Source organism: Chiloscyllium plagiosum, chromosome 17 (genome assembly GCF_004010195.1).
Source record: "Chiloscyllium plagiosum isolate BGI_BamShark_2017 chromosome 17, ASM401019v2, whole genome shotgun sequence".
Classification (NCBI taxonomy): Eukaryota; Metazoa; Chordata; class Chondrichthyes; order Orectolobiformes; family Hemiscylliidae; genus Chiloscyllium; species Chiloscyllium plagiosum.
In genome coordinates this window covers 61,865,372-61,878,646 of record NC_057726.1, presented here as the reverse complement: position 1 = coordinate 61,878,646, position 13,275 = coordinate 61,865,372, and the positions used below count along the sequence as shown (strand labels likewise).

Below are 13,275 nucleotides of genomic sequence, written 5' to 3'. Positions count from 1 at the left end.
ACACATTTCCAGCTCTGATCTCCAGCATCTGCAGACCTCACTTTCTCCTCAAAGAGTAAGAGGCAACATGATTGAATTGCGTAATATCCTGGCGGTCTTGACAGGGTGCATGTGAAAAAGACATTGCCTTTCTGGAACGAGGGGACACTTTCAAATAAGGTCCTAACAGTTTAAAACAGATACAGAAAACATTTTATCGGAGTCGTGAGTCTTCAGAACTCTGGTCTTGAAAAGACAAGTGAAGCAGAGTTGAGGAAAGTGAAGGTAGACAAGAGTTTAGAGTAATCAGACAATTGTGATTTTATTCAATGGAACAACAAGCTAGAGGGGTCAAGTGCCTTACCCTATTCCTAATTTAGGTTGACATGACCAAGAATTTCATAAGTTTCGATGAAAGCATCCGATTTTTAAAAAAATTTGAGAATATAGGACAGCTTACACAATCTCACCTCGTGGAATTAACTCACATTGCAGGAATCAATCCAAAGAACCTTTAAGACTAGTCTTTCCTTCGTTGGGTAACCAAATAGTTCAGGTGTGATCACTCCAATGCCAGGTACAACTGCATCAAACATCCTTACTCTTGCAGTAAATGTTAGTATTCCTCTTGAAATGCTTATGCTGTCTAATTATTATGTATATGCTTCTATTCCTTCAAGAATCATAATTATTTGATCAAAAAGATTTTTAACTAAAGTTGACTGTCACAGTGAAATTAACTTTCTTTCTCTTTAATTGGTGTTTTTGTATTTTAAAGGGTATGTATATATTTACTGTCACATCTCAAACGATTAGTAATTTTTGCATCATTATTGAATAAATCTTGTTTAATAAAGAACAAATACATAAAAGAAAGCTAGGTCTTGTATCTGTATTCTCAAACAAATTGATTAATATGTACAATTAGTTTTATCGATAATTGGGCAAAACATTGTCTGACATGTGCTGTGATTCATGGAGTAGTGTGACTATTGAGAAACAGTGCACTCCTCCAACCTCAGATGTAACACCTTAACAATGTCTTTGTTTCGATCTTTGTCTTGTGCTCATTCTCAGTCTCTACCAATCTCACTCTCTACTCAGAAAACTACTGTCTAAATCATGAGCCACATATCAACCTCAGATTTCACTAAGTATAGTTAGTTAATTTGATAACTCATCACTGCAAAGGATGAAAGCTAGAAAGGAGTAGAACACCTTTACAGTTTTGTGCATCAAGAATTCCTGAAGAGGCAATTACCTTTCTTTTTAGACAGCCTAGTTAGATGCAAATAGATTATTGAATTCCCAACCTCAAAACTGTCACTCCTCTAACACATTGGTGAGATTTTTATAACCCAGGCCAATTATCTTTCCTGCCCCCCTAAATGAAACCATCAATTTAACTTTAATGAATATCTAATATTTGATGTAAAAAAAAAGTAAAATCATCATCGTCCCAAAGCACATACGATTGCTCGCTCATTAGAGAGATGACTGGTGGTGGATTTGACCCGAGGATCACTACATCTCAAGTGAGGGAAGAGGCTGAGAAGCCAGGACCCTCATGGTGAACTCAGCCAATATGAGAATTGAACCCACAATGTTACCATCACTCAGCCATCTCGTCAACTGAGCTAACCAATCTGCATAATATACTAAAGCAAAGAAGCACTTCTTGCCTTGCTACTCCCATATTTTCCAGCAGCCTAGTTCCAAGCAAAATTGGCTGAGAATTAGCAATAAATCACCTATGCTATATCTTAGCTAAGGGCCATGGAAGAAATTCAGAGAAAAGGATATTAACTGAAGGAAACACCAAAGAATGCACCAAAATAACTCTCAGGATCACATAATTATATACGCAAGCACTCACACTAAAATCTACACCTGCCACATGAAATTACCCTACTGCCACAGTCTACAAAATGTTTGAAATTTAGAGAACACCACGAGAAACTTACAGCTGGCTAAATGAAGATGGATGATTATGAAGCATAGCCACTTGCAGAGAGTTACAGGAAATTTAAGGCATAAGTCATGATTACTACAAAATTATTTTTAATTTAGAAAATTACAACTGCTACAATGACAATAATAGCAGACTGATAAAGCAATTGAGACTTGAAGAGCTTCTACCAGGTCAAGTAAGTCTTTCAATGAATGAGCAAACAACTGGCAATGACACTTACAGCCCATGTGAACTGCTGTAGTGATGTAACTGCCACCATTATATACCAGATGTTAGAAGGTACTGGCACTCATACCACAAAAAAGCTCTTTAACAGCAGGAGCATATAATTTATCATTTTGATGTTTTATCCCACACTAGATGCGAAGGATTACATAGAAAACCCAGATGTGCCATCATTCATAATACACAAAGTTAAAGTCCCAGAATCCCTTTGTCTCATGCGTCTTCTTACACTGACTGATGCTTCGCTGGTTAATGTGTTTCACAAACTTTAGCGTTTCTTTATCTCGGTAGATCAAGGCCAGGGAGTTGTCTTCTGGGCAAAGGCTAAGTAACTGAAATACAACACAAACTGTTAACAAGGTTTTTATTGAGTTAACACTTCATTTCTCCTTTTCCTCTTCTCCTCCATTTCCTTCTTATACTTGATCTCTGGTCAATATGAGAGGCATATGACAATGCCCAGCCTTTGATATTTTGCCAAGAGTTAGTACCTTGCTGGTATGTGCACCTGAGACCATGCTGAGTAATCCACATTTTGCACCTTCCCCTTACTGGAGTATTAATGCCTCATTTTTGATCTCCTTCGGTGGCATGATTCCATTCTCAACCATTTAGCTTTAGCTATAACTAGAAAACCGACGATTTGATAATGACATTTGGAATCTTGCAACTCAATTTAGGGACTAATTTACAATACTTACAGACAACCACTCTTCCAACCCAAATTGTTAATGTGCCACGGATGTTTAAAGACCCTTTATGCAAGCCCACATTTTCCACTAGAAAGGATAGGTTTACCATCACTGATTAGTGTCATCTACTCATTAGCTGCCTTACAGTTCCCAACTCAAATGAAAAAACTGATTGTTTTAATTGCCATAAATGCAGAATGACTAGGCTGAACAGAGGTCTGCTTTTTGCTATTACTAACTGTTACTTGGGCAACCTGTCTATTTCATCTTATTAATTTTGTATCAATTACAATCCAACACAAGTACAGAGAAAGTTAAGAAAATAATCCATTGTTCTTACAATTCTGGGACCCCACATTGCCCAGGTTAGCATTTATCTTGGATTACCTTTAGGGATCTTACAATTTCATCAATTTCACCACTCCACCATCATCTCCCACATGATATGTAGAGGCACGCCAGGCAAATTTCTGTGCAATACCGAGGGACTACCGCATATCATAGGAGCTGTTTTCTGGCTACCTTCTCACGTACATATAAAATACTTCATCGCAACATTTTGAAAAATAGTAGGGGAGTTCCGGAAAATAGTTATCCCTCAACCAAAATTTCCAAGTCTGGCTGTTGTCACTACTGTTTTTGGGAGTTGCTGTGCACAAATAGGTTTTTCTACATTACAACTGTGAGTTCCTTTAAAACTCATTGCATTGATTGCAAGGGCCGCAGAGCATCCAGAGATCATGAACTTATGTAATTATAAGCTGTTACTTCCATTCTTCACCGATTTGAAATTGAACAAAAATAGAGCGTACCTCCTCATCTTCTCCTTTAGCAATGTATGAAGTAACACCACCAAATTCCTCATTCCAGCCTGAAACGAAAAAAAAAGATGCATGGTAACTTTCAGCTCCTTTTTTGATGCCTTCTATTTTCCTCCTGGGAACATAAAAAGAAGCAAAAAACCAGTCAAGCCAGCTACATCATTTAATACATTCATGGCTGATCAAATACTTCAGTGCCTTTTACCATTCTGTACAAATGGATAATCAGAAATCAAAGAATCTCTAAGTTAAATAGACACAAAGACTGAGCTTCCACAGTAGAGAATTCCAAAGATTTGCAACACTGTGGGTAAAAAGGTTTCTCCACATCTCCATCCCAGCATTCCTCTGATTTTTAAATTGTACTCATTGGTTCTAAACTCCCCAACCAAGGGAAACATTTCATCTGCATCTACCTTGTCCATCCTTTTAAGTATTTTATAGGCTTCAATGAAATCACTTCTTATCTGCAAAACCCTAGAGAATACAGGCCCATTTTGCCCAATCGTTCTTCATAGGAAAGTAAACAAATCTGTTGACCTTTTGTTGCACTCCCTCTAAGACAATAATAATGTTTCCTGACATACGGAGACCAAAACAGCACACAGTACTCCACGTGGAGTATAAGCAAGTACTTACAGAATTGAAACAACACTGCACTACTCCGATATACAGATTGCCTTTGCAAGATTGGTTGATATTCCATTAGCCTTCCTGCTTGCTGCAGTTCCATGTTCATTCCTAATGAAGGGCTAATGCCCAAAACATCGACTCTCCTGTTCCTCAGATATGCTTGATCTGCTGTGCTTTTCCAGTGCCACACTTTTAGATTCTGCTCTTCAGCATCTGCAGTCCACATTTCTTCACAGTTCCAAGTTAGCCTCCAGTGACTTATGGACATCTACACCTTTCAACCTCTTACCATTTAAATGATATCTGTAAATTTGTTTCTCCAACCAAAGTGGAAAACAGCACATTTTTCCACATTATATTCCATTTGCCATGGTCTTGCCCATTCACTAAAACTGTCCAAGTCCTCTTGAAGCTGGTTTACATCTTCCTCAAAACACACATTCCCACTTAATTTTGTATCCTCCCCAAATTTGGAAATATTACATTTGGTCCTAACCTCCAATCATGAAAATATATTGAGACCAGCTGATTCAAGTACTGATCCATGATATACCCACTAGTCACAGCCTGCTATTGCTAATTGTTTCCTGTCTGTTAGCCAATTTTTAATCCATGCCAGTGCTTTACCTCTTAAGCCAAGAAAATCTAAGTATACTGTGTCCACCAACTCTACTTTATCCATTTTGTTCATAACTTCTTCAGCCATAAAATTCCAACATGACAGCTGGATGGCCACCAGGTTTTCAAACAATGGGATCGTACGGTTATTAAAGGATGGTGGTTTCAAGAAGGCAAGCCAGGCTCTGAGAATTATTCAGCTGTTTTTTCAATAGACTATTCTGCTCCACTAACTGCAGCACAATGAAGCAAGACATTCACAGAAGACAGCGCAAAACAATCTATACCTAATATTGCATTGTTTCCTGGAACAATACATTGTGGAACCAATAAGAAATAAAGTTATATTAGAAAACATATTGTGCAATCAGGCAGTTTACTTCGGAATCTCAAATGAAGTTTGAGTGTGATATTCTCCAGTCCCAAACAAAAATCTTAAATTTAAGCAAAGTCAGTTATTTGAAAATGAGGGAAGTAAAATTGATTGAGTAAATAGATGAAAAGATAGGATAATAAACAAATGGTGGGAAACATTCAAAGAAACAATTCTGAACCTTCAAGAAAAATACATTCCATTTAAGAACAAGAACAAACAAAGAAACAATCATCTGTGAATCACTAGGAAGTTAAGGTCAGTATCAGATTAAAAGATGTTTATAATACCACAAGGCTGAGGACTGGCAATGATTTAGAAACCAGTAAACAATGAACAAAATGTTGATAAAACAGATTGATAGTCAAGGATATAATTGCAGAAAGCAAGACCTTTTGCAAACATCCAAAAAGGTCAGTAAATGCGAATGTTGATCCTTTGGAGGCTGAGACAGGAGATGTTACCATGGGAAATGAGAAAATGACAGTAATGTTGAACAAATATCTACACTGCAAGAATTTTTCTTGGAGTTAGGATCCTGACATTGAAACTATTTCTGGGTCCATACTGCATCCTGGTAAGGAAGCAATCATCAGTCCCAATATTCACTGAAGATGGCTCTAACCGACTGGAGTGGTTTAGTTTAGCAGAGTGTCTGCAGGGTGCCTCCACGTTGCAGGCACTCTGCCTCTATTCCTGATGAATGGCTTTTGCCCGAAACGTCAATTTTCCTGCTCCTCAGATGCTGCCTGAACTGCTGTGCTTTTCCAGCACCACTCTAATCTAGAATCTGGTTTCCAGCATCTGCAGTCCTTGTTTTTACCTAGAGTGATTTAGTGGCCAGTAACTGGCACTGGGCAGAAGATGATGACAAGAGATTAAAATGCAGGGTCAATTTAAAGGCATGACAACAGCCATTACCGTAGCAAGTTAAAGGAAAGTAAAAGTAAATGGGAGGATTAGCAGAGCTGAAAAATGTGTTGCTGGAAAAGCGCAGGTCAGGCAGCATCCAAGGAGCAGGAGAATTGACGTTTTGGGCATAAGCCCTTCTTCAGGATTAGCAGAGGCCAAGCACCCGTACCAGGGTTACAGAAGAGTTTCTCATTACTGTCCTGTGAATGATCAGCAAAAGTCATCAGCAAGACCCCAACGCTGTGTCTCACAAGAGGCTTAATAGGCTTCTTCATTTGGCCAGGTCAATGCACACGACACACAGATGACAGGCCTTGAGGTCTGCAGCTACCAACATACACAGCTGCACAGCAGCCCAGGAACATCCTGCTCCTAAAAATGGGAGAAACATAGGTCAACAATAAGCTCTACCAATTGCACACCTATTTTGTTCCATTTTATTTCGCATGCTTTTGTTTTACTCACACTTTTAGTTTTGTAAAGCAAATGCTCATCAGTCCATCATTAATAGCCATTCCACACATTTATTTTTTATTTGTCCTATTTTTACTTTACTTAACTCAGATTTCCTAATGAGACTACAGCTGCTCACATGTTCCTGCACTTCTAGCCACACCACTTCAATTTGACTGAGTGGCCTTGCACCACCATCTCTTTTTATCATTTTCTCTCTCCTGTTTTTCATGTTAACACAGATCTACACTTTTGGCATTTTCCTCACTCTCTCCACTTTCACGGTTTAAAATCTATTACCTTTCTCGGTTTTCCCTTTTCAGATGAAAGGTCATTGTGATAACGTAACCTTCAGAACTTTATTAACTGTTCATGGATTGAAAGAATCAGCAAAAGCTCTGCCTGGAATAAACTGTTAAGAGACAACGACAATTGGAATTGAAAGCAATTTGACTTGCCTGGGAAAAGGAGCAGTCAAAGTTACATGAATAAACTGCTTGATAATGTTGGACAGGGACTGCTCACACACAAAAACAAAACAAAACTGCAGATGCTGGAATCCAAGGTAGACAAGCAGGAGACTGGATGAACACAGTAAGCCAGGCAGCATCAGGAGATGGAGAACTCAATGTTTCAGACATAACCCTTCTTCAGGACTTTTCTACAACACAGAAAAACAGCAGCTTGTGAACTCAAGTTACCAAAGCCCCACCCACTGTCTTGTGCTGACTGGAAACAGTTCAAACCGGATCAGCTCAGAGGAATGACATGAACTGTAAATCCTTATTTGGTGGAAGAGTAATGAGGTAATCCTAATGATCGCTTTGGGCAAGATTATAATGCAAAGACCCGGGCTCAGCAGGTGAGACAGAACCAATAAAGGTTAAGACACAACAATTGGGGAAGATATGGGGAAACTGTTGTTACAGAATTGAAACAGTAAAGAAAAAAGAAATGAGCATGGGAATCCAGAGTTTAAAGAGTCCAGAATGAGAATAAAGAATATTAAAATACTCAAGTTATAGTCCTTTTTCACCAAGTCCATGCCTGCCAGTTTCAGAACATGGCACCACAGTGCCTCCACATGCTGGCCTCTGTCCAGGACTGGCCTCCCAAACCAGTCTGGGTTCACTCTGCTCCCACCCTGACTCCAACTGCAATTTGGCTCCCAGCTCAGCCCATGCTCACTCTGCTGCCGCTCCGGCTGGGACTCTGCCCGTGCTCATGCTGTTGCCGCTTCAGGCTCCAGCTGTGGCTTGCTTGTGGGACATGGCCTGCACTCGCTTTACTCCCCACTCTGGCTCGGCCCGCAATTGCTCTGGTCCCCGCTTTGGGCTCCAGCCGCACCTCACTTTCGGGATTCGACCCACAATTGCTCTGCTGCCATTCTGGCCAGGACTCAGCTCGCGCTCGCTCTTCAACAGTGACTCGCCTCCTGCTCTAGGCTGATCTCAGACTCTGTTCTCCATTACCCCCAGTAAGGGTACGTTAGGAAGATAAAAGTTGGGGGGGCGGAGGGGTGAGATGCAAGAAAAACTGCAGCAAGAGGTTAATAAAGAAAAAAAGACAAAGGAAAAGGAGCTGGCAAGCAGAGGAGCTCCAGCTGGAGTGTTTTACCGTGTCGCCATCTTAACTGGAAGATTGCACTATAGAAAAATTCAAGGAGTTAATTGAAAGAAATTTGTGTTTTCAAACACAGTCAATGCCAAATTGACAAGAAACAGGGAAGCTACTTCTGTTAGGAAGGCAAGTTGCAGACTTGATGGCTCCAGATGGGTAGTCAATACTGTGGATGAAAGAATCTGAAAGATTATCAATAATGTCACACAGTAAACTTGAAGAACAGAAAGTACTCTAAGTATTCAACTCCAGGATTCTTCAGTAGCAAAACTCCAAAGAACAACACTACATCAGGACTGAACCCTGGATACATCCAGAGATAGACGCTATTGTTTGGAATTTTAGTTGAATTCCACCATTAATCAGGTAATAGCCAAGTTGAGTTGTGAAACTTAATTTGCTTACTCGAGGGGTCTTATTTTGGTCACTGCATGCAATAAAGTTAAATAATTGTTTCATTATCAGATTGTCTGTGAAATTTCTTAATAAGTAGGCAAATTAATTAACTTGTGGTAATTTACCCAGAACATCATCCAGTTGTTAAAGTCTTTCACAGCACAGATCAAACCGACTTGGGATGAGCTGCATTTTACTTGCTTTTCTTTCAAATTTTCGGCATTTTTAATGCAATCTTACAATCAGTTGTTTTTCCACCTTAAGTGATGAAGGTCATTTCATCCATTTTCATTTATCTTTACAGACACACTAAATTACTCATGATTCAGCATTCAAGTGCTTATAAATGATTCTAAAGTGTTCATCTCCAATTCCCTCTGACATATACTGTTTACTATGCATAAAGAAGGTTTTCCTAACAACAATCATAAATTCATGTCGTTTCTCTTTTTATAAAATGTTTGACATGTTTGGCGCTTTCACAATGACACTGTAAAAATGATAGTTACGTAAAATGTACTGCTAGACAGAGAACTATTCATCTTAACCTTGAAGTTTTGAAGACTGACCCACAGTCTCCTATATTCTCCCATCTCCCAAGTCATGGATATTATTTAGCACAGATTCAGCGTGGAGTACGTGGATGAGGGCTTTTGATTCAATACAGGTTCACTAATGTAACTTAGAAATGGAAAGTACACAGATGCATCTGCCATGAATTTTCACACAGTAACAATTAATAAGTCTCAAGAAAAACAAGGTAAATGTACATGTTAGAGCAAAAGAAGATGCAACTCATTAGAATGGGTCCACTGAAGTACTAAATCCACATGGATTAGCCATACCTCAACAAAAGTGGAATTGATGAGAGGTCATTCTGCTCTAATGCAACAGTTGCATTCTTCTGCAACCTCATGTTATAGAAAATCACACTGTAGAAGATCAATAACTGAAAATCACTATACCCCTTCAGTATCCAAACAACATCCACGGTTTGTCAATCACGTTATAGCCGATTTGTGCTGAAGAAATGCGCGTTATAGTAGAATGACCTGTATTGTTTATTCTTTACCCTGTATTTCGATTTATGTCTTTTGCCAATTTAGTTCTGCCTCTCATATTGATGAGATGTTTCTTCAAAATAAAAGCAAGTGGGTTCGCAATGGATTTTGATAAAATGAAACCATCAAGTCCTACCTTCACACCCACAGTACAACAGCAAATCAAGAGCAAACTCCGAATTTTCCACATTGGTATCATGGATAAGTGTGTAGTACCCATTTCTCCAATATCGCAATTCCCCTCGGCAAACAGGAAGAATGGGATCTGAGAAGGACAGACACACAAAGTTCCTTCAAAGTTTTAATTCATGCTTCTCAGATAGTGAAAAACCATACCTTTATTTGACCTGATACTTTTAATTATAGTGAATTATGATATTTTATACATATAGCTTTCTTAAGCACCAAAACTCCTCTCTCTATCCCCACCCCCAACAACCTCCCAAACATCTGGAAACATTGGCACAGTTCCTTGACATGGCCAACGCAAATGACTGCATCTGAGAAATAAATTTCCAAGGTGCTGCTGGGCTATTAGGCCCAATAGACATTCCCAGCAGCTCAACACCAAAACAAACTTCAAAAGGTGTGGTTCTGGAAAGGCACAGCCAGTCAGGCAGCATCTGAGGAGCAAGAGAGTTGATGTTTCCAGCTCTTTATCAGGAATGTCAGCGTTTGCTCAAAACGTCGACTCTCCTGCTCCTCAGATGATGCCTGACCGGCTGTGCTTTTCCAGCAGCACACTTTTTGACTCTGATCTCCAGCATCTGCAGTCCTCCCTTTCTCCCAAAACTAATTTCACTTTGTTAGGTTCTCACTAGCATCTGCACACCTCTGACACCATTATCTTCCCTAATCAGTTCCCTTTTTAATGCCTTTTGTTCTCCTCCTCGGAACATAGGAAGTGGAGTAGGCTATTCAGCCCATAAAGTTAGCCATTCACCCTACCTGCAAATTGAAATCAAACCATGTGGTATGTAATCTCAATGTTTTGCTCATTTTTGCTTCAGACTAAGACCAACTCCAAAGAAGCACCCAGTTATGACTTGAATACACCATGACCTCACCTAATCATAGATTGATGTCTGAAGCACTAGGGTCAATATTAAACTAGCCCATGCAAACTCTTTTAAAAAAAAAATCTTTCATAGGCTATGAGAAACACTTGCAAGGCCAACATTTGCTGGTCTTCTATAATTACTGTTGAGTAACTGGAGATGAGCCATCCTTTTGAACTCGTGTAATTAATCCAGTGTGATTACACCCTCAATGCTGTTAGGAACAGTTCCAGGACAGGTGTTGAATATAAAACAAACAGTGAGTGGTGAGTAATACAGGCACGAATGCAAAAATCGCTGTTGTGCCCAATGCTGTCTGCTTCCCAAAATGTAGATCAGGTGAATATTTTCCTCAATGTCTGCAAAAGCCTCACCAGATCTGTAAATTCCTGCACGTCATGTCGAAGGACTGATCTCTACTATTCAATACTACACCAGGACATGGCATTTACGCCTCTGGAACACCTTATCTAATTCATATTAAGCCATCCAGTGACACATTCAATTTTGAATTCGTGAATGCAGGCATCTAAAATCAGAAATTTAATACGATCATTTTAGTGAAATTATTTACAAATGAATTCATATGTTATTTCTGATCCTCTAATATCAATCATTCATCTACTAGAGTTCAGAACGTTTTTCAGTGAAACTTACTTTTGGAACTCTCCCCTGGATCCTCAATTTTCTTTGGTTTAACATCTTCTCCCTCATTTGTGTCATCTTTACGCTCTGTTGAATTACATTTGTTTCTTTTCTCAATGCTAGAACATACATGTTCATGGCCATCACGTTCCTCTATTTCACTCTCCTGCTCATCTGCATCATTACTGGAGGCTGCGAGGAAATGCAGTTTTAAGCCAGTAAAATTGGACAGAAGCAGGAACATGGCCTCAGAGGAAAACAGCTCCATACATTTGGCAAGAATGTCAGGGAGGCTATCTTCCTCTGCTTGATCATAGCATCTATAAAATAAAGACATAATACCACATTACGAGTCATATACTTGGGAAGTAACAGAACCAGATAGCAGCATTTCAATACAAAGACGGTCACCTATCTTAGTGGTACAGTGGAATCTGTCACTGTTCTGAGGTCTGCAATATACTTCAATATCACTTAGGCTTCACATAACATTGAAGTATTGAAAGTTCTGTTGACATAATTTAACATTAGAAGGACATTTCATGTATACGATGGCAGAGAAGCAAGCTGACGCTAAGCCTTTAGTTGAAATCCAATGAATATGGGCATAAATTACCAGTCAGACCGTAAGCATGTCAGACTATGGCAAAAAAGGAGGCAGAATCAAGAGAGAGAACAAAAGGGGAAGACTATCTCCACAGCCAGGTTCGAGTTGAGGATCCACAGGTTTTGGAGGGATGTTAGGAAAAAGATTTCTACTCAGAGGTTGATGATGATTTGGAACACGCTGCTTAGGAGGGTGGCAAAGGCAAATGGCCTCACATCCTGGATGAGTACTTGGCGCATCAAAACATTCAAGAATATGTGACAAGTGCTGGTAAGTGGGATTCGGTTGAAGATCAATGCTGAAAGGCCTCTTCTGCATTGTATGATTCTATGAACCCAAACAGAACAAGATGCCAGCCTAAGGTCAAAAAGGAAAGTTTAATTTTCATGGCTGTCAATGTCTGTTTGTCAAATAAACCAGAATATCATATTATCATGACAGACCAAATGGTAAGATAAAAAGGTTCCTCAAGCACGATATGAACTACAACACAGTGATATGACTTTTCTTTGAAAAGACAGGTGGAAATATGTAAGTTCCCCACCACAACCCAGCTGTGTATGCAAAAGCTTGAGTTTTCTTCCCATCAGATCTGTTAAAGATTCAAATAATTCAGAGTGAGGTAGTGGGTTACAAAAACACCTCCCATACAAATAGTCCTCACTTGTACAATCATATAGAATTCCTCACTCATACTTTTGCGAGGAATGAAAGGAGAAAGCAAGCCCATTATACAATCTGACAAACCTACTAGCAAGGCCTGTGAATCCCATGTGCTTTACATGGGGAAAAAATGTGTTTGAAATTGAAATTGAAACATTTAATGGTTTTGCATTTTTATGCTGTTCTGCAAACAATGTTTTGTTTCCTAAAACAAGGAAGTAGTGCAACAGTGCTGTCCTTTCCTTTTCCAGGTTTAGACCTCCAGAATTTGTTAGTAAAATGGAAGATTACAGAAATTTACTGTTGCATCTGCTCCACCGATGCTTTTTCTCAACACGAACTGCTGGTTAACTGGGCCTTTAATCAGTTTACAGCTCCAATGTCAATAAGTGCTAATGTTCTCAGAGTTTTGATTCACTCACCTCTTGTTGGCAGGTCCTCTTCTCTTCCATTTAATCTCTGAGCCTTGCAAAGCCTCACAAACCATCTGAAATGTTTCTTTCTACGTAAGTGGAGGAAAATGTAACAGTTACAGGGTGCTAACAGT

General features: G+C 39.3%; 1 protein-coding gene across 1 annotated transcript in view; it reads right to left on the bottom strand.

Annotated features, from left to right (window-relative positions):
• Nucleotides 1-2,023: 2,023 nt before the first annotated feature.
• Nucleotides 2,024-13,275, bottom strand: part of ogfod1 (2-oxoglutarate and iron-dependent oxygenase domain containing 1) — a 34,791-nt gene continuing 23,539 nt past the window's right edge. Inside the window, exons 9-13 of the mRNA XM_043707306.1 lie at nt 13,151-13,230; nt 11,471-11,778; nt 9,892-10,020; nt 3,681-3,739; nt 2,024-2,508 (exon numbers count right to left, since the gene is read on the bottom strand). Coding sequence (XP_043563241.1) covers nt 2,347-2,508; nt 3,681-3,739; nt 9,892-10,020; nt 11,471-11,778; nt 13,151-13,230 — 738 coding nt within the window. The 3' untranslated portion in view covers nt 2,024-2,346. The remainder of the gene's footprint in view (nt 2,509-3,680; nt 3,740-9,891; nt 10,021-11,470; nt 11,779-13,150; nt 13,231-13,275) is intronic.